This window comes from Sebastes fasciatus, chromosome 10, assembly GCF_043250625.1.
Source record: "Sebastes fasciatus isolate fSebFas1 chromosome 10, fSebFas1.pri, whole genome shotgun sequence".
In the NCBI taxonomy this organism is placed as follows: domain Eukaryota; kingdom Metazoa; phylum Chordata; class Actinopteri; order Perciformes; family Sebastidae; genus Sebastes; species Sebastes fasciatus.
Genome location: NC_133804.1, coordinates 28154131 through 28178007, shown reverse-complemented (window position 1 = coordinate 28178007; position 23877 = coordinate 28154131). Strand labels below are relative to the sequence as shown.

The following is a 23877-nucleotide window of genomic DNA, read 5'->3' as shown; positions in this document are numbered from 1 at the left end:
CCAAAGTCGCGCAATTTACTCCTCTCATCTCTGAGAAAATTGACATTTCCAGAGCGTTGCCGTTGGTAACCACCCTGGGAAAGCTCGGCTGTTTCCAACCTAAACCAAAGAAGCACTAGGGGGTTGATATAATTAGTAGTTAAGGTATTTTCAGACCAAATCTTGTGCTTTTTAAGTCAAATTATATCTATGACAAAGTGAGCAAACAGTGAAATGATTTTCTCTCAAAGAAACAAACTGTTTTAGAAATGAAACCATGACATTTTAAAATCCAGGCTGTTATTTTTCTGCCAAAAATATGTCTGTAAATGAAGGTTTCTGTATCGGCGCTTCTATTAACTCAATAATGGATGTTTGCATTATTCCTCACTGAGACCAGTGGGTGCTGAGCGCTGCAGGCTTTGCAGATTGCCTGATGGACAAAGGAGGGAACTTTGTCCAATAATGTGCCAAGCTCTTGAGTTATAATAGATTAAAATGTGAAGGTATCTTTGTGAAAAATCAAGGCTCTTTGAAGTGGGGTGTAAATGATCGCCTGAATGTGGATTAAAGTTACAAAAGCTGCCTCTAAAAACCGCAATCTGATGATGTTGATTTTAATCAAATTAACTGACACTGAGCAAACAGGGATACAGGATGATTATCATAGGACCAATCCATGTGGTTTGGCAGACGGCTGTTTGTATGGGAGTGTGTGTGTGTGCATATGATAGAGAGAGAAATGCAGAGAAATTGATATCTGTGCCTGTGTGTGTGTGTGTGTGTGTGTGTGTGTGTGTGTAGGAACACAATGCCAGGCTTTTTTCTGATATTTCATAAGATGTCACCCTTGTATTGCGATCGAATACAGCTGCTTTGTGGGTTTCCAAAATGAAATCTGTAAGCCAGACATGGAGGAGCGAGGGAGAGGGGAGAAAGAACGAGACTAATAATATGGGAGGGAGGAAGACCGGCAGAAAGAGAGATGCACATAAAAATCTACTGATGAGACCATTACACCTTAAACGGGAACAAATTAGATCGCAGATTGCCTCTCTTCCTCCTTCTTTCTCTTGCTCTCCTATCATCTTTTCTCAATTGTCTTACAGCTCGGCTTCTCTCTCTCTCTCTCTCCTTCTCCCCTCCCTCATCACCATCTCTCCTCCTCTTTCCTGTCCTGCCACCCAGTGGGATGTGATTAATTGTGAGTGGGTCAGACTGCTGGCACCGAGCTCTTCCCATATCTGACGCTATTTCCCACCTCTGCATGTAAGCTCTGTGTTACCCGCCTCCCTCCTCCTCTGTGTGAGTCGTCTGCTGCCGACTGAATGTGTTACCTGCATCGCTGTTCAGGATTGTTAACACCCCCTCCTCTGTAGCAGAGTCAAACTTTTGTAGATACTCTCACCTGCTTCAAGGTGCTTTTTTAAATTATTTTACAGAAGACGAAGGAGAGCAAACTTACTTAAAGGGCCAGTGTGTTATGTAGGATTTAGGGGGGTCTATTGGCCGAAATGGAATACAATGTTCCTAACTATGTTTTCATTAGTGTATAATCACCTGAAACTAAGAGACGTTGTGTTTTCGTTATCGTTTTTACGTTACCTGAAGGTCAACATAGTTCTCCGACACGCTTGTGAAACTGTGGTAACGTGAGCCATAGAGTGCAAAACTGTGGTACCGCCAGCCAGACTTACGTTGCTCCTAAAGTACTGTCATGGTAAGGATGACCTCTGAGCGAGGCGAACGGCGTTACCACGGTTTTGCCCTCGGCGGCTCACGTTACCGCAGTCTTGGAAAAGGAGGAGTGAGCAGAGAGGTACTCAGTTGGTTGCAATCTGTAACTACATCACTAGATGCCGCCAAATCCTACACACTGTACCTTTAATACAACTCATAACTAAAGTCAGCAATTTCTGCTCTCATCAAGACAGCAGACTACTGTGAAGAGCTGCATAATGATACAAAAAGAAAAAATATATCACATCTAAGATCACACACACATGATACTGTATATACATAAGAACACATGGATGTGGAAGGATGGATGGAGTGCTGTGATGTTACAGGTGTTACATATTTATCTATGGGCTGGCATCGTCTCGTAACGCTTGGTTCTGGTTGGACGATATAAAGATATATACTGTACACGAGACGATAGAACGTTCTCAATCACCCCAGATTTTGTTGCAACATTTATTAGCTATTCTTTTAATACTTTAGGTAGAATTAGACCATTATGGATAATGCTGCAAATCAGGCAGTGGGCGGCGTTATGATAATGCTGGATTTAAAGGATTTTTGCAGCAAAATGATGACGTATCTTGATTTTTTAGGTATTTAACACACTAGATTAGCCAAAAACAGACACCTGGCGTCTTTATTTATTTTTATTTTTTTGGAAAGAATCAACAGACTATGTGTAACTGGTGGTGTGCTGGTTTATGATCTACTACTACTCTGTCCTATGGCTGTATTCCACTCTGTCTCCACCTTTGCTCTTCCTCTTTACCTTCTCCCCTCCTTTATCAACTCTACCTCCTTTTCCTTCACCTCTTTTCTCTCTCCCTCATTGCATCTTCTTGCCTCCTCCACCACCTCTGACCCCGTTCTCTGCGTCGCTCTCCAAACCAACAAACTCTAAAGCGCTTTATAAAACCACTATCATTATTCCAATGGAAACAGTGAACTGTGACGGTTTCTCTTTATCTCTTTTTCAGGCCCTGCTTCTCTCTTTTCTTCCTCTTATCCCCCTCACATTGTCCTCCTCCCTGATTATTTTTCTCTAAATCCCAAACAAATAGGTCTAAAACCACTGTCATTATTTTGAATACAGTGGTTACCTTACACACTTATCTCTCTCATGGCTATATTTTCCCCTCCTACCCCCCCTCATCCAGCCTCCCAGCACATTTATACAGACATTTCTAAACTTGAATTTCTCCTGCTCGCCGCTGCTGACCCCGCTCTCTGTTGTTTCCTTGATTTCTAACCCTGCATCTTGTCCTCTTGTGTTTCTTTTGCAGTTTCCTCTCTCTTTCCCACACTACCTCATCCCTCTCTTCCTCCCTCAGGTCAGGTCAGACCCTCTGTCGTTGCCAGGGCGCTGCTTGTTGCCAGGGTGTGATGGCTCTGCTGAGCCCGCTGACTCCAGCAGAAGCCAAAAGGCCAGCCAAACCAAAATCACTGAACAGCAGAAAGCTGCACTGCTCTGTTCTTTTTTGACCCCTCCGTGCACGCCCGCACACACGCACACACACACTTGCAAGAAGATGTGGTCGAACGTATTGGGCACAAACACGAACAAGCATTGACAAAGACACTTAAAAACATGCATTTACTTTAAGTGCTTTTTCAGAAACCTCTACAGTACGCACACACACACCTACATAGACACACACATACACACACACACACCAGCCTTTGTATTACTAAACTTTAGGTTCAAGAGAGGTTTGTTCCAGGGGCTTCGATCCAGCGCCCACGCGTCGGGGATATAAGACAGATCTGGAGGCAGGACGCGACCACAGAAATGCAATCGTTACTGGGGGCGGCTGACGCTGGACACACACCAACTGCTGCACCGGGGATATGCTGACATGTAGGGCACGTGCACACACACACACACACACACACACACACACACACACACACACACACACACACACACACACACACACACACACACACACACACACACACACATGGGCGCGGTTTTCTCTACCCACTAACTCTTGTTTACTATTGACGGTTGTACCAGTGGAATTGCACAAATAATTACCCTATGTGGCCATACTGTTCAAATTACACTTAAGGCAAACGGCGTACATGTACATGTACTGTACACACACACACACACACACCCACACGTACACAAAGCCCGGGTATTTCACCATGCTGAAATTACTATGGGGACAAACTCTTTTGTTTTTCTAAACAAAAGCAGAAGACAACAGATAATTAACAGGCTGTATATCATTCATTTGGAGCCACACCATCTTGTTTGGTGGATTAGAGGACTGAAGTCTGGTTTTGAACATCAGATATTGGGAACACGCCGCCAATAAATCAGTTTATGAGCAAAGTTGTTGAATCCCTTGAAGTTTTACGATTTTGAGCTAATCAGTTAATTTAATGCTATAATGTTTTTATGACTTTTACAGCCTTTGTCAAAACACATACTCAAAAACCTTTTATTGCAAATAACTATTAAGTCACAATGACACTGCATTTTACTAAAAGCATCTTGCTTCCTCTTATTAATGTATTTCGTGTTGAAACAACATACTGGAGTCATATATTGTGCCTGGAAATGTTAAGGGATATATAATAGAATATGATTTAGGGAGAGGAAGATGGTTTTACTTGATGGAACAAACTGGCACATGTCACCACTAAAAAGTATACATTTTCTATGTTAAAAAAATAAAGGACTGATGTATATAATACACAAAAAATTACATTTTTAGTAGCGCTGTCAAAGTTAACGCGGTAATGCAAATTCATTTTAACGTCACAATTTTTTTTAAGGCATTAACGCAACTTATGATTTTTAGGTTGTAGCAGCAGCAGTTTTAAAGCTAGAGTGAAGATACCGGTATCATATGAAACTAGACATTTTGAACAGATAGAAAATGTGCGATTCATTTGCGATTAATCATGATTAAATATTTTAATCAAGTGACAGCCCTTTTTTTTAGACTTAAAAATGTTTAATTTAATAACTACATATTGTGTTTTTCTATCTTAATTTGATTGACTTGTGTTTATCACTATTTCGGTGTGACAGAAAAGCATCTTTTTCATCTCAATGTGGCATTAACACATTAGATTATCTCTCCCAGGGTGCATCATTCTCATATAGTGTGCACAATAGACCAAATGTAAGCAATGTCATTCAACAGTAGAGTACTTCTGGTTCTGTCTTTGTGTGTGTATGGGATGATTTTCTTATAACGGTTCTGTTGGAAACATCATTTAAGAGTAACACTAACACTTCCATTCCAACTCATCCACTTCTTTTTTAAAGTGTACTTTTAAACTTGCGGTCATGAAGGTCTTGGCATCTGGCGAAAAAAAAAAAAGGTTTGAGGAGTAAGAGATGCCCGGTGGAAGTGAGGCTGAGAGGTCAACAGCTCAGTGGGTGGAAATACAAGTCATGCCTCCAGCTTACAAGCTTGATACACTCTTCTTTCTCCTGATGTTTAAAAGTTATTCTGGTCTCTCTGCTCGGTTGGATGATCGCTAAACTTCCTCGATTTGATGATGTCACAGTCTAGTCTAACTCCTATTGGTTAAAAGTAGAAGCTAAATCACCTTCAACAGTAAATGTTGCAATATATAATAAATACGAGGAAAGGGAGGTGATGAAGGGGAAAAAATACAAGAACGGAAGGAGGCAAAGAGGGAAAAGAAAGATGAGGAGAATAAGGGAGATACAGAAAGAGGGGAAGAAGGGGCGAATCAAAGAGAATACAAGAGGGAAAAGATGGAGAGGAGGTAGATGGAAAGAGAAGTCTTGCAGGTAAAAAATTATTGAAAAAGAGAAAAAAAGGTCTAAAGAGAGGCCGAAGAAAAGAGGGAAGACGTGTTAGATGAATAGAGGAGTGAAAAAAGTGTTTTAGTGTGTGTGTCAGTGCGTGTTTGAGAGAGAGCGAGAGAGAGAGTAACAGGCGGAGTGAAAGTCACCTTGTGGAGCTACAGTGCACTGAGCAACTCTGTCTGTCTCCCCTTATGAATTATGACTGGTTGGCCAAAACCCCTCTGCTACACACACACACACACACACACACACACACACACACACACATATACACACACTTCAACTCCTCTCCGTCTCTCTTACTCTGTCTTTTTCTCACTCTCTCTCCGTCTCATCCAGAAAGCTTTGCTTCATGGAGAAAAGCGATCATGAAATATGCAGCTGTTCCACTGCTCTTTAGAGTGCTTCTCAGACCCCTGGACTCTCTCTCTCTCTCTCTCTCTCTCTGTGTGTGTGTGTGTGTGTGGGCATGTCATGTAATGGCGGTCTCTTACTTCTCTAACCATCTTGCCGTTCCTCCCTCCATCTGTCTCTCTTTGTCACACCCTGAGTTTCTGTCTGTCCTGGTCACAGTTTCGGTTTCAGTTCAGTGGACGTTATTGCGGCGGCATCTGACCTGCTTCTCGTTCACTCTCTCTGTCTGTCATGCTCAATCCCTCCTCGTCCCACATGTCATTTTTCTGTGGCATCAGCAGCCAGGTAGGCTGTCCTGCAGGAGGGGAATCAAATATGGCTACGTACAGACAAGTGCTCCATCTTTCTTTTAAACTTTGTCTTTATCTGGACAGTTGCAGCACTTTTTTCTGTTATGCTTTTAAGGAGTCCCATCATGAATCTGCAAAATATATCTGTGGTTCCTGTGTCTATGTAAGCAATCTGAGTTCTCAAAAATATTTGAATCTATTTAGATTTTAAAAGGTGTAAAGTAATGACATGTAGCATGCTGTATTCTGTACCGTCAACCCAATCTCACGGGAAGGCGTAGAAATAGCACAAAATTACAAGGACATTCTGTGTGTCATGAGGACACATTTTAGGCTTTTGCGTGTCATTTGTACGCCACGCAACAAGACTACGGTAGCCTCAGCAGTTTAAGTTTAAAACCTTGCTTACTTAGGTTTAGGCAACAAAACCACTTAGGTTTATAGGAAAAATAGTCATGGTTGGGTTTAGATAAAGTATATAAACTAAGTAAAATACGTACAGAAACAACGTAACATAAGTACAGAAAACACGTCATAAGCGCCACTAAAAAACATGTGACAAACGTCACAGGCACTCTAAATGCCTTGCGCATTATCATGTCATTCTTAAGCCTTTTCGGGCGAACTGGCTGCTATAGTACTGTACTGTACTTCAAACAATCTTTATAACACTGAACATGTTGTGAAGAAATTGTCTTGTAAGAGCTGATGTTCGCAACATCGAAAACAGAGTGCTGCAATGATTACAGATGATTGTGCAAACACTTGCTCGGTATTAAACCAAAACTCATGTCCAGACTAATTTCCAATAAGTGACCAGGTAGGAATTGAGCTTTTGGCTGAAGGACACTTTCATGGGTGCTGAATGCTGATGGACACATATTGGATTTTTCAGGGACTGAACGGGTAGAGATTATCTGATTTCTGATGGTATCGGTGGAATCGAGCCTGCTCATAAATCAAGGCAACAAGTGGCTTCAGAAATCCATAATGGTAATGTACAAATACTGCCATAAAGTCACATCCCATGTTTGGACATGTCACTCAACAAAGACGCAAGAAAAGATGGAAATAACTTTGACAAGAAGCAGCATTTAAAAAAAAAAAATAAGGTTCAACAGAGTGCAGCGATTTTGCAACAAAGTGCCGGAGATCTTTTCCCATCACCTTGAGAAATACGCCGCTTTCAGATCTGAAGATAAACGATTCACTGAAAAACTCCCCCTCTTTACATTTTGTCTGACTGAGATAGAGACCCCTTTTGAAAAATGAAACTGATTAATTCTATTTATATCTGAAAATGATCAAGTACTTATCATCTATTTTCATTAATCTTCGTTGCTAGCAGAGAAAAAAAAAAAAAACTCGAGTCGAGAGATCAGTGAACGAAAACCGCATCTAATTCAACTGGTTGAAAACTGGCCGAGGAATAATTATTAATTAATCAGCTTCATATTAAGCTGACACCGCTGCTCTCCACTCCTCATGTAACGTACACACAGACCACGCACGTGGCTGTGTACGTGTGCGCTTCCCCGCCAGAACCATTTGTGAATTTATGATTGTGTATGCATGCATTTATTAAAACACTTCTGCATGTTTTTCCTCCCTCTGTGTGTGTGTGTGTGTGTGTCTCTGTATGTGTGTGTGTGTGCATGGGTGCCCTTTCCCAGCTCATTGGGATGCAAGGCGAGAGCCCGTCGAGTGAGAGCTGTCCAGGCTAGCTTTGGAGTCATTAGCGTGCTCGTTAGTCCAGTTATGTTAAATCTAAATTACCATTCATCATCACACAGGGACCCATCATTTATTCTGATGTGGCCTGGCAGACACATGCGCTAACTGGATTAACTCATTCAAAGACACGCAGACACACTTGCTAAAACACAGTGGAATTCCAAATCAGGCGTTAGCTGTTGGGTAAGTGTTTTCAAATAGATTATATATTATTGATTGAGACATTGCAGGGCATTAGCAATGATTGGTGTGCCCTTGTGAATGCAAATCATCTTAAAAAACGGTGCCCTGCTGCAGACGGATGCAACCGAACGGAGCGAAATAAATCACGAAATTAAGCTCTGGAGTACGATTTTTGACTAAGTGCTCAATCGGAGATCTAATTGGAAGCTAAAGGTTGCAGGAATTAACTTACAAGTTGGTGGCTCAAATCCCCAGACCACACTTGATGAGCTATTATACTTAATTAAGCTAAAAAGAAAAGCTGCAATGTGATCAAACAAATAATAAACAGCATATAAACAAAGCACAGGTCGTCCGACTTCAAACTCTAACATCGTATTTTGAGGATAAAATCAGTTTTTCCTGCATTCTTCACTGAAACAAATGAACACAGTGACATACGGAAAGACTTCAGCAAGGCTGGCCGGCGTTCAACACTGGCACTCAGCATTAAATTTGCTCTCACTGAGTAAAAACACACTCGCTCACGCTGGCACACAGTCATTAGTCGCTACAGGAGGAATGCCTACCATCTGCGCTGACGTGATTGCAAAGCCGAGGAATTCTCGGGAATCAAACCGACAAAGTGGATCGAGCGGCTCCTCTGCCAAATATAAAGACCGTGTTTATCACATAATTACATTTCCACTTCTGCTGTGTTTATTGGCCTTACAAGTTTGAGCGCATACAGCTTTGACCATCAAAGGCTTTCAAAAAAGTATTAGGAGGAGAGCCGACTGTTGGGGTTGTTGGGTTTAACGGTCATGGTCCTCTTCTAAGGAAAGTCTTCTTCCAGTTGCCCTCGATGTGTTTGTGGCGGCATCGCGCCTTTGACCAATGAAATGGAAATATTTGTAGGATAACCTTTGTTTTTGTTTTCTTTATTAATCAGAGCACATTTCTCAGTCATGCATCAACAGGGTGTCCTCTAACAAATCCCCCCTAATATGTTTATTAGATATAAACTGTTCAGGACATGCAGCTTTGGGCCGGGTCTGACCTTTTCTAATGGATACGGAGTCGCTGCATTTGTTGTTTTCAATAATCAGCAGTCAAGTTCCAAATTACAAAATGAGAATATAAACATTAGCGGTGCCAATCTGAAGCCTTCAAAAGCTTGTATTGAGATGAAAAGAGCCGTCGAGTAATCAAGATTAATCTTTTTGTTTAATGTTAACAAAGAACACGACAACCTCGCCGTCGTGCATCAATAACATTCGCCATTAGGAAAATCACTTGTTTAGAATGATTGTGCGGCTCTAATTGTTTCTGATAGGTGTTTAATGACAAATATGATAAGGCCACCCCGGCATGCAATCTGCTCATGATTTTAAGTGAAAGAATAATGAGTCAAGTGTGGGTTTATCTCTGTGTTTGTAGATGACAGAGAGAAGATTTACGGGATTTTGGGGCTTTAAAGGACACTGGTTTTGGCGCTTGAGTGCGGACACCTTTGAAACGACAGCTGTTTTTATATAACATGATCAATGCTACTAATTCCTGGCGGACCATCACAGAACACAGGCGGAGGAATGTCAATGAATTGACTCGTCTGGTAAAACAAAGAATAACACTGGAGTTTAGCAGCGTTTCTGAAAGGGTCTGTATGTCGTATAAGAGGAGCTAAAGCTTTCATTCTGTTTCAGTTCTGTTTCTTTACAAACCTTTTGTTAACCTTTACCAGGTTTTACAGTTGCCTAACATAACCATACTGTAATTTAAGCTTAACCAAGTGTTTTAGTTGCCTAAACTTGTCCTTATTTTATATTTTTATATGTTGTATCTTTCTTTAACTATACTGTACCTGCCATGTATAGATGTTGTAGAAAGAAAGAGTTTTTTTAAATGTTGCGATTGGACAATGGTCAGTGCCCCTCGGTGTCTGATACGAAGGCACCCTTTAGCGTCTGTATGGGATGCACCGGGCTTTAAAATAGCTCCAATGGAAATGCATCCGCGTCGTTATTAGACGCTCAGAGCAACTGATGTAGTATAAAGAGCGAGAAGTCCTCTGAGGGCAGGTGGGAAGGGAGGAAGGACAGGTTGGACAAACACAGGACTTTCACCCAGAAGACCGCTGATCATGTCTTATGTGAAACCAAGACAACATTAAATCATTTAACCATAGATTTGTTATGCAACTCCCGTACTTTACTCACGCCATTTACCTAGTTATTTCACATTAAAAACATACTTAAATGAATCCAAACTACAATCTTTTCCTAAACTTAACCAAATCGTTTTTTTTGCAGAAGTAAACCTAAAAGCGAAGTAAAGCGACGTTGGAAGTTTATTTTGAAAAGAGACTGTATGCATGGATTTACGAACATAATATGTGAATACCGAAATTTATTTTTGAAAAGACAATACGCAGAGTTGTCCAATATCAACGTTCCTGTCAGCCAATAGGATTGAAATGATAACTGATAGTAGTGATGAAGATAAAAAGAACATGCCTGCACTTTTCTTGTACTTCATTTCAGGTCTGTGACAAACTCCTGCATCAAATGTGCTACACCCTTGGTATCCCACACCTCAGTCTGTTCAGGGATTAACATGTGTAAACCCTTTCCTACAGAACTCAACAGTTTTTGAAGAGGTATCAGTCATGTCGTCATGAATGATCTGGTGCTTCTTGTTTTATGGATGCATTATTATATTAGTTTGTTACTTGTATTGTTTTTGTCTGCTTTTTTCTTGTTGTGTTCTGACTTTTCTGTATTTATTGTTGAGTTTTTTGCACTTTAAAGGCCCATCTAGGGACGGGCTTTGCAAATAGCTTAGGCCATAAATGCTGTAGTGTGTGACATTAGTTTATGCTACATACTTGTCCCTATACAAATAAAAATAACCTTTGCATCCTGACTTGGCTGACTTACCTCTTAACATAAAGGGCACACTAATTCCGGCATTGGCACTAAATGTTGTGTACCGTAGAATCATCCAATATGAATGTAACTCTAAGAGATACGGAGCTGATCATTCGCATCTTTCAGCAGCCCAGCAGAACAGAGACTGTGCTAAAGGGCAATCTCTATGCTTGATGTTAAGAGATGCGGCGTCTTCATTTCCCATCACAGTGTGTGGCTTTAAATTACACAACATGGTCTGACATTGACACCCACAAGAGTAAATGCCAAATGTCTGCTACATTTCTCCGTCAATGAATCGATACACTGCATCTACTACAGGGGCTTATATTTCAACAACAGTCAGATGTGAACTCCACGATGATACAAAGTCTTCGGTTTTTCACCCCTGCTGTGTGTGGTGCATCTTCTGACCATGAGGCCAACAGTTCAACACAGTCTTTCTGTATCAAAGCCTCACATCGCCCTCCTGTTTCTGTGCCTCTTAACAAAACTATAACTCTGTTTTCTATCGGAGAACAACGTTTTAGTGAAGAATGTTAATTCATTATTGTGGTCAGGAAATGTGCCTCCTGGCAGGTCGTGTTTCGTTAGGATAAAAGCCCTCGCGGACAAGCCAAAAAGTTACTTTCAGAAATTGACTGGCAACTTCCCAAAACCCTAATCTTCAGGCATTGAAAGCTTGCCTAAAATCACCAGAGCATGCTAATTTCCTTCTTTAATTCTTCACCATGGCAGCGGTGGCGTTTGTCTTCATTACAGGCCAGAGGAAAGAAGACTGGACGGATATTAAAGAGGGAGGAGAGAGTCGGAAAGAGTTGGGCTCAAAGCCACATTCTGACAACGGGCTTGAATTAAGACAAACAGTATGTGACTTTATGACTGATAGGTGACTGTTGAACACATTGATGCTCACCTTTCAAAGCTACTGTGAAGGCAACTACCGTAAAACTGCAATTAATAACCTTTATTTGCTTCAATTACTGAACTCAACCAGCATATTTTAGGGACAGTCATCTATATGGGACGGGCCTTTAATTCCAATCACACAAAACTCTTGCTCAGCAGGGATGGGAAATGCTATCAAATTGTTTATTTAAACCAGTATGAATATTACTTGTAAACATATTAGGCTATCAAATAACGTATCAATAATGAATCATTTAATTTCATTATGTTGATTTTTTTTTTTATTGGTGGATCTTTACAGAATAAAGGAACATAAATAATCGAGGAATGGACACATTTTTTGACTTTATGACTGCCTCAAAGTAGGAAGCCACCACTTTTTTTCGTCTCTCTTGTTTACCACGCCGGTAAATCTGAATGAATTATACTTTGGTGCTCACTGAACGATTGAATAGTAGAGAATCTAACTGATCTAATGGTGTAGTATGTCCATATTGACAAAAGTTACCCGGAGTCTAATTGAGACCTGCGTTTACTTGTCAAAACGTGTCGCCACATCCCGGCGAGTAAAAGGGGACTCGGCGTCTAATTGGAGCTCGGCTTTTAATTGAAGTTTTACGGTATTTAGCCTTTCTGTATGTTTATGCACTGAAGGTTAATCATGTTTGAGATTCAGCTTGTTTATCCATCCAGTTTTATAATCAGGGATTAAAAGAGTTGGTGTGAAAACTACATAGAAGACATGAATATATTTGAACTGTAGGGAATGTACTGAACATCTAATTACAACATTAGAAACACGAGCAGAACCTCTTTAAACTTTAAAACCTATCATCACATCCAATCCACTTCAAAAGAGAATATCAATCTATAACGTTCAACTAAGATTAAAACAGTTAGAGCTCGTTTTGAGCCCGTATTTGCTGATAAAACTCAACTCATCAGCGACCCAGTCGGGGTCTCCGTCCTCACTTTGAGAAACGCTGTTCTGAGTCTATCTGACGGCCTTGGTGGTCTGGAAACAACAAAGGGCCAAATTGAGTCAGTCAGTCAGACATTTGTTCCATCAATAATTAATGCCTCCCTGCTCTCCTCCCTCTGATCCTTTCAATCTATTTTCTATCACTGGTCTCTCTTTTTTTTCTTTATCCGCTAATGTCACGTCAGTGTTTCCTCCTGCTTTTCTGCCTGTTTCATCTCTTATTTGCTCTCTGATGTCCTCTACACCTTTTATGTCCTACATCTCTTTTGTCTCTCTTCTTTTTCTGACTGCAATAAGTTTAGCATCTTTCTGTTTAATCTGGTTTTGTCTGATCTTGTATCTGTTTAATGTGTCAGGTATTTCTCCTATCTATCTTCCCTTTCCTACCAACCTTTTATCTTTCCTTTTCTCCACCTCTCAATCTTGGTTTCCTCTGCCTCTCATCTGTGGATTTCCCTCCTTCCCTTCCTATCTCTTCCTCTATATCGCCTGGTTTCTCCCCCCCTTTCCTCTCTCCTCAGGTCCAACAGATAAATAAATGATGTCCAGGAAACTGGCTGCTTTTACAACACCGATACCACACTCCTCCCTTTCTTTCCCTCCCCTCCTTCTTCCCTTTTTTTACCATTTTTTGAACCACCTCCCCCCAAATCTCCCTTGTCTCTTTCCTCTGCTGGCTAAAAAAGAAAAACACAGGAAAGGATAGTAACCGCAGTCCTTTCGGGTCTAAATAAATCATAGCCCGGCACTGCCTTGCTTTTACAACACCGATCCTCCACTTTCATCCTGGCGGCCATGAAAGAGAGAGCAGAGGGAGGAGGAAGTGAGAGAGAGAGAGAGAGAGAGAAAGAGACTATCTAAGGACATGTGAGTAAAGGGAGTGGATATCAAAGGAAATGGTGAATGTAAAAGTGTCTTTAGTTGTATTCGTCTTTCTTCCTAAACCTCCTTGGGAAGCGAAACTCTTCTGTCAAACCGGGACATAAAGATTAACAGCAATTCAAACCGGTCTATCCCGAACTTTTAGGTGTTTTACTTCAGTGTGACTAGTATATATTTCATTTTATACATTGCTCAGTGATACTTTAGGATGTGTACATACGTGAAAGCGCTTAATACATCTCAAAGGAACATTATGTAGTCAAAATTACGGAAAAAGTGGTGCATTTTGATTTCTGTTAATGAAAAATTAAAGTAACAAAAATACATATAAATGCAATATTTTCTCAATTCATTCCTGTGTTCAAGATAAAGGTTTTTCTTAATGAAAGGCAACCAGTTTGTCCAACAAGGAGAAATCATTAGGCTTTTTAGACGCATATACACATTCACAAAATTTTTAATTTTGGTGATGCGCCAAATATTTTATGAATCCAATCCTTTCTAAACGCCTCGTAATTTTAACATGTTGTCTAATTTAATACACAACCATAACAAGATTAATGAAACTAACAAACTAAAAAATCCATTTAGCATTTTCAAAATGAGCCCCGACGCCCCAATATTCAGCTTTGACTCGTCAACGCTGCTCCTGTGAAACATATTAAGCAGCTGAGATAAAGCCTAGTCTAGCAAGAAGCAGCGGCTAATTAAAAATGACTAGATTAATTAATGTGGAGATTCGTTAGTGGCACACACACACACACACACACACACACACACACACACACACACACACACACACAGCGCCGCGCTTCTTTCAATTAGCACACTGAATTAACTCAAATGGCTGAAACACACATGCACACACACACACAACATGTATCCATTTGCCTTCCAGCTTATATACAGTCTCTTATAACAACACCCACATGCTTTCCATATTATTTATACATATACAGTGTATAAATATTTATATGTGTGTATATATATATGGAAGAAGACATCCACACACACATGTAGACATATCTTGGAGCTATAATCATCTTAAAGCTCCATCATGCATTAACTGGACAGTTTTGACCAATAATTTGGATGGAAATGTGTGACGGGTACATTATTCATAAAAACACACACACATAGATAGACCTACATACACACACACAGACACAAGCAAACACGCTTGGCAGACACACACACGCTGACACATGCATATCCAGCCACAGTGAAACACACACATTTGGATTTTTATACTTGTGAGGACCCGCATTGACGTGATACAGTTTCTAGCCTCTAGCCTAAACAACCCGTTCTCATTCCCAGGGCGTCAAATGCCGACTCTTTGTCACGGCTGTCGGCGTTTGATACCCCCTGCACAAAGAACCATTAAGTGCTGATATGAGGCGCAACGGGAGTTCCGTTAACTATAATGTAAACCCATCCGTGGCAACAGTAAACGCTCTGAGAAAGTGTGCCGGGAGTGTAGTGACGTAGTTTAAAGAGCGAAAAGAGACATACCGGATTGGTTGATGGGTCCAATAAACACAGGGCTTTCATCCAGGAGACCGCTGTTTGTGTCCCGTGCGTTAAGTTTCGCTTTCACGTTACAATCAGCTGTTCGCTAGTGTAGCGTGTTCACAACGTTCAGTTTCATTTTCACTTTACAAATTTAGTAATTTTAAGCCCAAACGTAGTTTTTTCCTAAACTTAACTAAATGGTTTTGTTGCCTAAACCTAAAGTGACGCCAAGCGGCAGTAAGTGACAAGCCGGGATAAGAACGTGATGGCCTAACACCCATCACAACTTCATGCTTAATCCCAGATGTTACACTAAGTACAGTAGGGGGTTAAATTTACAAATACTTTCATTATGAATTTATTTGTTGATTATTCTTTCAATTAACTGATTAATTGTCTATAAAATACCTGAAAATACTTCAAAATATCAATTATGAAACCGTGAAGGTGACATCTTCAAAGTGCTTGTTTTGTTTCACCAACGCTCAAAAACACAAAGATATTTAATTTATATTGATATGAAACAGAGAAAGGCAGGAACCAGCAAGTGTTTGACATTACTGATTGGTAAGAGGGCTAACTATTGATCGACTAATGGATTAATCAACTAATCGTTTCAACCCTAACCTTAACCTAAACCCAACAATTCTGACCTAAACAAGAGTTTAACGTTAATGGGTTTTATTCACTTGCCCGGTTGCCGGTTGGGCAAATGTGTCAGAAATCGACTTGCCCGAATTTTATTTTGACTTGCCCTATACAAAATGTTTATCTTATTTATTAATGGTTATCAAATAACAACAAAGACTAAAGTTAATTGTCATGTTTCACCGCATCCTCTAACCCCACCCAACTAGACTCCTGTTTCCAGGATCATTGAAATGTTCGCTTGCGCTTCTGCTCATAAACTTTGTCTTTACCTGACGCCATTTTCTCGCAAGTGCCCGATCGGTGCTGCGCATGTGCAACTCTCAACAGAGTTGAGGAAGAAGTGAGACAGCTCACTCCTTAGCTACTTCCATCTCCGGGAAAAAAAGGATAAGTTTAATACTTTTTTACCACTTGCTGCTAGATTTACTGGACTGACGGGGAATTGTACTTGCCCCGGGCAAGCGGGCAACCCTTATTATCAAGCCCTGTAAATCATAAAAAACAGCAAACAGGGCATTTGAAGAAATGACGGCCAAAATGTTCTCACACTGAAGGTCTAAAATGCAAACCGGTCCTCACAATGATAGCAGTACATGATTACACTCACGCACACACACTCATGTACAACAGACTGTGTGCCCAGGTGTGCACACACACACACAGAAACACACACCTACCTGATGGTGCAATCACATGACCTCCAATCACTGTTATCTCTATCATCCCATTTTGTACTACGGTCACGAAATCAACCCCAAGAACAGAACAGATGGGGCTGCGTCTGTGTGTGTGTGTGTGTGTGTGTGTGTGTGTGAATTCGCATCTGTGCATGAGTGTGTGTATGTGTGTGTGAGTGTTAAGATGCTTGAAATGAAGATCAGTCCAGCGGCAGAATTGCTTACTGTCATTCATGCCCTTTGCACACGTGCACACACACACACGTGCACACACACACACACACACACACACACACACACACACACCTGCCTTTATTAAAACGTCACATTCAGTGAATATACTGTGTGCTGTCATGCTGTCTGCTGTGAATGGGCACGGCTGCGTATTTACAGTGAATTGTAAATCCTGCCGAGCACTCAGCTGTCAGAGTCTTATGAATTGCTAATACGTTGTATCTGGCGCTGCCGATCCCCCTCTATCTGGCCCCTATCACTTCCATTGTGCGCTGAGCAAAAAAGTCAGGCAGGAAAATCAAAAAAAGCTAACTTTGCTGAAGGGGAAAAAGGTAGACATAAAGGGATGGGGACAGGTTGAATGAAAGGTGATAAAATAAACATTTCTAGTAAACTCAAGCTGATATTACATCTTTCAACACAAGAACATCTTTCAACACAAGAACATCTTTCAACACAAGAACATCTGCAAGATTTTCTTTTAAAACGATGATATTCGGACTGGATGTGGTTCACAGTGCAAGCCGTCGTGTATTGAACCATTTTCTACTGTTTCCTGCTCTCTTTAATCATTCATGTGAACACATTAGGAAGCACCAGACTGCACCAAGAACGCCTCACATCTACAACAGCAGGAAGCTCATCAACATGAGGCTGATCCTGTTGGGAGTCCCGCTGAGCTTTTACATTACAAATCCCTGAGGCCGGTTGGAAAGAGCACCTTAAGTTTTATGTAGGACACTTAAGGCTTACACTCTTCTTAGCTAAAGGTGTTGCACCAAAAATGTCTTTCCTTAGTTAAGACTGCCTTAAGGTTTTTACTGCATTGGAAGATATTTTACAGCAGTACATTTCTACAGTTTCCATGGAGACAGTTTGTTGGTACTACCAGGCCATTGTGTCACAACGTTGGTTATTTCATTTTCATGATTGCACACTAACTGGACATTGATTTAATGTTGATTTTAACAAATTGATCTACATATTGTACGGCGCTTGAATCCTTATGTTGGTCCCGTCTATCACCAATGCACATTTTTGGGAAGCCGGTAACATTAACAAAAGTGCGCTCGCCACGTTTTCTTTCCTTGATTTGCTTGCTAAGGTCTTTTGTGCAACGGTTTAAGGAATTCATTAAGTGTAAGACCAAGATAAGGTGAAAACCGTAAATACTTAAAACCTTAAGGAAAAGACTTAAGGGTGTTTTGTTCAACTGATTTTATTTTAAGGACACTTTAACTCGGACTTTAAGGAAAATCTTAACTTGAGGTTCTTTGTGCAACCGGCCCATGGGTTCTACTGTATTTAATTATGATTAAAATACTTGTAACCTAGTTTTGACATGATATGTTTGAATACGAGTGTTTTCTATGAATACTTTGGGTTCACATTGTTTACCAAAGTGTGGTTTCAATAACAAATTACTGTGTTTTTGCTATTTTACATGGTACAAGAACACATGCACCCAATAGATTTTGGTGTTTGCAGATGTTTCATAAACTGCAGCTCTGATTTGAATCATATCCTTAGCACAGATTTGTATGTGCTTTACATAATGGTGTCTGGCTTTAATAGCCTGCCTCCCACAATGTTGCTGGGTACACTAGATCTTTACGTGACAGTGAGAATTTTCTTCATTATTGGGCTGAAAAAAAATCTTGACTATTGTCACAATGTGTTAAAAACCAGGAGAATCAACAACTGTTCCTGTTCAAATGTCAACTTATATTAGAGTTATGAGTCTGTTCTTGTGGGTCTGTCTCTATGGACCTCAACCATGTCCACTTGTAATGATTAAATAGCATTTAAGTCTTTTTAGCTAGAGGTTGGGACAGTCCTGTCAGCCTTCTCCTTTCTAATCATCTTGTCTTCTCCTCTTTCTTCTTCCACCTTTGTCTTTCTTTGTCTATATATGCTCCTCTCTCTTTTTCTCTTTTTCTCTGCCTTATTTGCTATACAGTTTTACCCTCTAATAAACATATTCAGCAACAGTACCACTAATCGTTTCACCTCTCAGCACCACACAGCAGAATATGAATGCATTGCCAACATCCCTGCAGACAAAATGAACCAATGCTGGAGCCAACCAAAGAAAAGATCCCTATTTGTTAACTTTTACCAGCTCCAGCAAGACAATGTGACCTTATATATCTTAGCACACGCATATGAGAAATGTAGGCTCTGATTGAAATTAACTGAAGGACTTGGTTCAGATGCACAACCCACAACGAAGCACAGCATCTGCTTCGTCTGTGTGAGAGCAAACGCACGCCATGGAAACACTCACACACACACACACACACACACACACACACACACACACGTATTTGTGTGAAACGACGCACGCCCGCACACACAAGTGTGGAGAAAGTAGACAGCTTTCCCGACACAACCTCGCACAGTCGCCAGTCACACCTCTGAGCATAGTGACAAATGAGCAGCTCTAAAAATGTGGACAGATCAGACACACACACTCACAAACACACACACACACACGCACACACGCACACACGCGCGCACACACACACACACACACACACACACACACACACACACACACACAGCTGGAAGCAAATACGCATCAACGTATTCCCATTCCCGTATGCAGAGGGAATCACCCACATGCACACATGCTGCAGAGGAAGCACAAACCACAGCAGGTGGCAGATGCACTATTTCCTCACTCTTTGTGTGTGTGTGTGTGTGTGTGTGTATTGTAAGTCAAGGACAACACATTTGCTGGTGAATGAACAGGTACACTGCGCTTCATCCTCGCGAGCAATGCACTTACACGCATGCATTTACACGCACTTCAGCTCACACACGCACACACACACACACACACACACACACACACATATACATAATAGATAATTCACACAGAAACATGTAAAGAAGCTACATTTTCTCAACAAAAGCATGTTTAAGTTGAAGCTTTTCTTACATTGAAGACATGAAGAAGATGTGTTTAAGAGACAGACAATATGATGCGACAGCAAAGTAGATGAAGGGGGAAAGAAAAGCAAGTAAGAGAGGAGAGGAAGACATGAAGAGGAAAAGAAAAGAAGCATGAAAGGATGAAGAATAAGACAGAGAACAAAGCTGATAACGAAAAGGATGCGAGCGCAGAACGGATCCCTGCTGCACAGACAACACATGAAAAAAGGGGGAAGAGAGGAGAAGATGGGATGAGAGGAGGAGGAGGAGAAGAGAGATGGAGGAGCCAGAGTGAGAGGACCAGGGTTTTTTTTTTTTCTCTACTTACAGAATCTCCAGATCGCGCAGCGCTCGGAAAGCTCCATCTTCGATGCAGCTGATGTGGTTGCTGTCCAGTTGCCTGCACCGAGCACACACACACACACAGACAAACACACACACACACACACACACAGAGATGAGAGAGAGATGGGAGAGAGTCAGGCGCAAGTCTGCAAGGTCCGCTCAGCTGTGGGAGGGACTAACAAAAGACGGGTTGCGTGAACGAGTGTGTGTGGGTGTGAGTGTGTGAGTGTGTGTGAGAGGTGATACCCCAGTAAGTGGGCTTAAGGTAGCAGGTAGGAGACACCGGCGTTAACTCTCTACTCCCACACACACACACACAAACACACTCTAGGGATGCCCAGTCCAGACAGTAGCACACAAGCGAAGGTCTCACCTCAGTGCTGATATGGCCAGCCCTGAGGAGAGCAGGAGAGGAAAAGGAAAGCGCGATAGAGGAGACCGGTGGGCTGAAGTGGCCTGCCTTGGCGTCAGCCTATCACCTCCCTCCCCTGCTGCACGCCCAGCGCACACTGGCCACCGGGAGAGAGAGGGGCGAGAGAGGTAGACACGGTGAGGAAGAGAGCGAGCGAGCCGTAGCTACTAAAGCCCACCCTGCTTGTCTGTTCTGTAAATATTAATTGCATTTTCTCCTCTCCCATCCTCCTCCTCCTCCTCCGCCTCCTCCTCCTCCTCCCCATGTCCTCTTTTATTCTTTTCCCCCTCTCTCTGTAGTGAAAGAGGGAGTAATTTCATTACATTAGGCCAGCCAATCCATTAAGGGCCTTTTACCGGCTCTGTCACTGAAACAATTTCATTAAAAGGAAAGCCTCCGTAAATCAACCTACAGTCACGACTCTGCCTCTCGTTCCCGTTCTCCTTCCTTCCTCTCTTTCTCTCTCTCTCTCTCTACCTCCCTACTCTTCGTCTCACCCTGGCTGGCTTGACGCCTCGTTCATCGGGCTCCCTCATGCACCCTGCACCCCACTGTCATCCATCCTTTTGCTTTTACTTTAATTTGCTCGGCTCGAGGTATCCAACCCCTCTCCCCGCCACCGTCCATCCCTCCATCCCTCCATCCATGAACCCAACAACCCCGAAACCTCCACTCATCCCTCCCTCCTTCCTTCCTTCCTTCCTTCCTTTTCCTCCCATCCATTCATCCCTCTGTCTCCCACCCCCCCTCTCTTCTTCTTCTGCGGAGAAGCAGATGGATGGATTGCAGATATGAAGGGCAGAAGTATCTTCTTCGTTTTTCTTTCTCTTGTTTTTTTTTTTTTTTTAACTCAACCAGGAAAGAAGAGCACCATTTAGACTCACACTCAAACAGGTGGACACACACATGGACAAAAAGATGTTACTAAACACAAGTAGAAAAACATTCAAACGTTCACACACACTTTAAGAAACACACAAAATCATAAAGGTCCACACACACTAATACCTCACGGACACACACACCATTACTGTCTGCTCTCCAGACACTAGAAGATAAAAGCGTATCACTCCACCTTAATCTTCTCCTCCTTGTCCCCATCTCATCTCTCTTCCACTAGATCCCTCCATCCCTAATCCTTTTCTGTCTTTGACTTCTCTCCTCTCCTTTTCTTTTTTCTCCCCTCGTTTCCGAGCATCCATCTTCTCCATTTTTCATGTTCTCGTCCTCTCTCCATTCATAATCCATTTTTTTTCCTCCCTCTAGTGCCCTCTCTTCTCCTCTCATCTCTAATTCCCCTTCACCTTTTCTCTCCTCACACCCCATCTATCCGTTGCTAATCCATTCCCCCTCCCTGTTTTCTTTTATCAAGCTTTTAAATCTCCTTTTCTTCTTCTCTACATAAACCCCGGTGTGTGCTCGGCACACTGCAGGCAGCACCTGTTATATCAGCGGTGTCAGCTTTTAACCCAGAGGAAGGTGCTTCCCAAAACAGGAGCTGGTTTGCGTCCGCAGGGCGACGGAAATTACATCAGGGCTTGTGGAGCGACACATCCTTTGGTCTGTTTTTATATGTGCATGTTTGTGTTGAGAGAGCGAGAAGAAGACCTCAAGAGTATCTGAGAAATGTATTTACTATGGTACACTTCAAGTGCACCTCAATAAGTAGCTGCGTTTCAAAGAAAGGCTCTATTGCACTGACTTTTAGACAAGATAAATGTGAGAAATATACATTAAAAAGTTTACTGCACATTGAAAATCATTATCGCAGAAAAAAATGTCTCCTCCAACCTACACTACCACAAGCACTTGCAAACCAAACCAAAATTATTATTTAAAACTTGGAAAAGTTGCTACACAAAGTAAATACTGTAATTTTATGTTTGATCAGTGTACTCTCATTTTGAACTTTGCACAACAAGGTCATAGACAGCAGTTTGCGGTGCAGCACAGCGAGATTTCATATATTTTTACCTGATATTGACCAGCTGCTGGTGGTTAACTGTTGGCATGAGTTCAGTTTGGACCCAAGACAGTAAATATCAAACAACTCTGTACCCACAGATATTTTTTATCTGTTCAACATGTACTTTAAAGAGAGATTAGAGTATTTAATACTCTTATCAACATGGGAGTGTGCAAACATGCTGCTTTATGCAAATGTATGTATATATTTATTATTGGAAATCAATTAACAACACAAAACAATGACAAATATTGTCCAGAAACCCTCACAGGTACTGCATTTAACATAACAAATATAAGCTCAAATCATAACATGGCAAACTGCAGCCCAACAGGCAACAACAGCTATCAGTGTGTCAGTGTGCTGACCTGACTATGACTTGCCCCAAACTGCATGTGATTATCATAAAGTGGGCATGTCTGTAAAGGGGAGACTCGTGGGTACCCATAGAACCCATTTTCATTCACATATCTAGAGGTCAGAGGTCAAGGGACCCTTTTGAAAATGGACATGACAGTTTTTCCTCGCCAAAATTTAGCGTAAGTTTGGAGTGATATTTAGCCTCCTTTGTGACAAGTTGGTATGACATGGTTGGTACCAATGGATTCCTTAGGTTTCATAAGTTTCATATGATGCCAGTATCTTCAAACTGTAACTTTAAAACTGCTACAAACTTAAAGATCGAAAGTTGCGTTAATGTGTTAAAGAAATTAGTGGCGTTAAAACGTATTTGCGTTAACGCGTTATTACCACATTAACTTTGACAGCCGTACCTTAGTTATATTTAATCACAAAACTTGGAAAAGTTGCTACACAAAGTCAATACTGTAATTTTATATTTGATCAGTGTACTCTTATTTTGACATCTGCAGTGCACAACAAGGTCACAGAAAGCAGTTTGCGGTGCAGCACAGCAAGGACACTCTTCATGTATTTTTACCTGATATTGACCAGCTGCTGGTAGTTAATGGTTGGCATGAGTTCAGTTTGGACTAAAATACCAAACAACTCTGTGCCCACAGGCTAGGTTTGGCGGTTTGGCCCACCACGTAATTATTTTCGGCCCTCCAAAGGCTCCCAGAGACTGATGAGATGTTTTGATCTGCTTTGATGCAATGCAATTATATTTTAGGGGTGATTTAGAGATAACTTGTTTACGGCCTCGCAATGCCGCACTTGATTAATTGAGCACGATTTGTAAAGATGGCTTGGGTCATTGATGTGGAGTGTTCTGTATAAAAGAGTAGTCTTATAGGGTTGTGTGCTCTCGTTAAGAGTCATGTTTTGAATCTAAGATTATCTTTTTTAGCTACTTG

At 41.4% G+C, this 23877-nt stretch overlaps 1 protein-coding gene across 2 annotated transcripts in view; it reads right to left on the bottom strand.

The window, feature by feature from the left end:
• The window catches only part of slit3 (slit homolog 3 (Drosophila)), a 303920-nt gene that overhangs the window by 105155 nt on the left and 174888 nt on the right, over positions 1-23877 (bottom strand). The window contains exons 1-2 of one of the 2 annotated variants that reach the window (XM_074649245.1): positions 20557-20811; positions 20167-20238 (exon numbers count right to left, since the gene is read on the bottom strand). Coding sequence is in view for 1 of the 2 variants with exons in the window: in XM_074649244.1 (XP_074505345.1) it covers positions 20167-20238 (72 nt within the window). In the remaining variant the exon portion in view is untranslated. Of the gene's footprint in view, positions 1-20166; positions 20239-20556; positions 20812-23877 lie in introns of those variants that run through there. The other variant, XM_074649244.1, reaches the window with a different exon arrangement.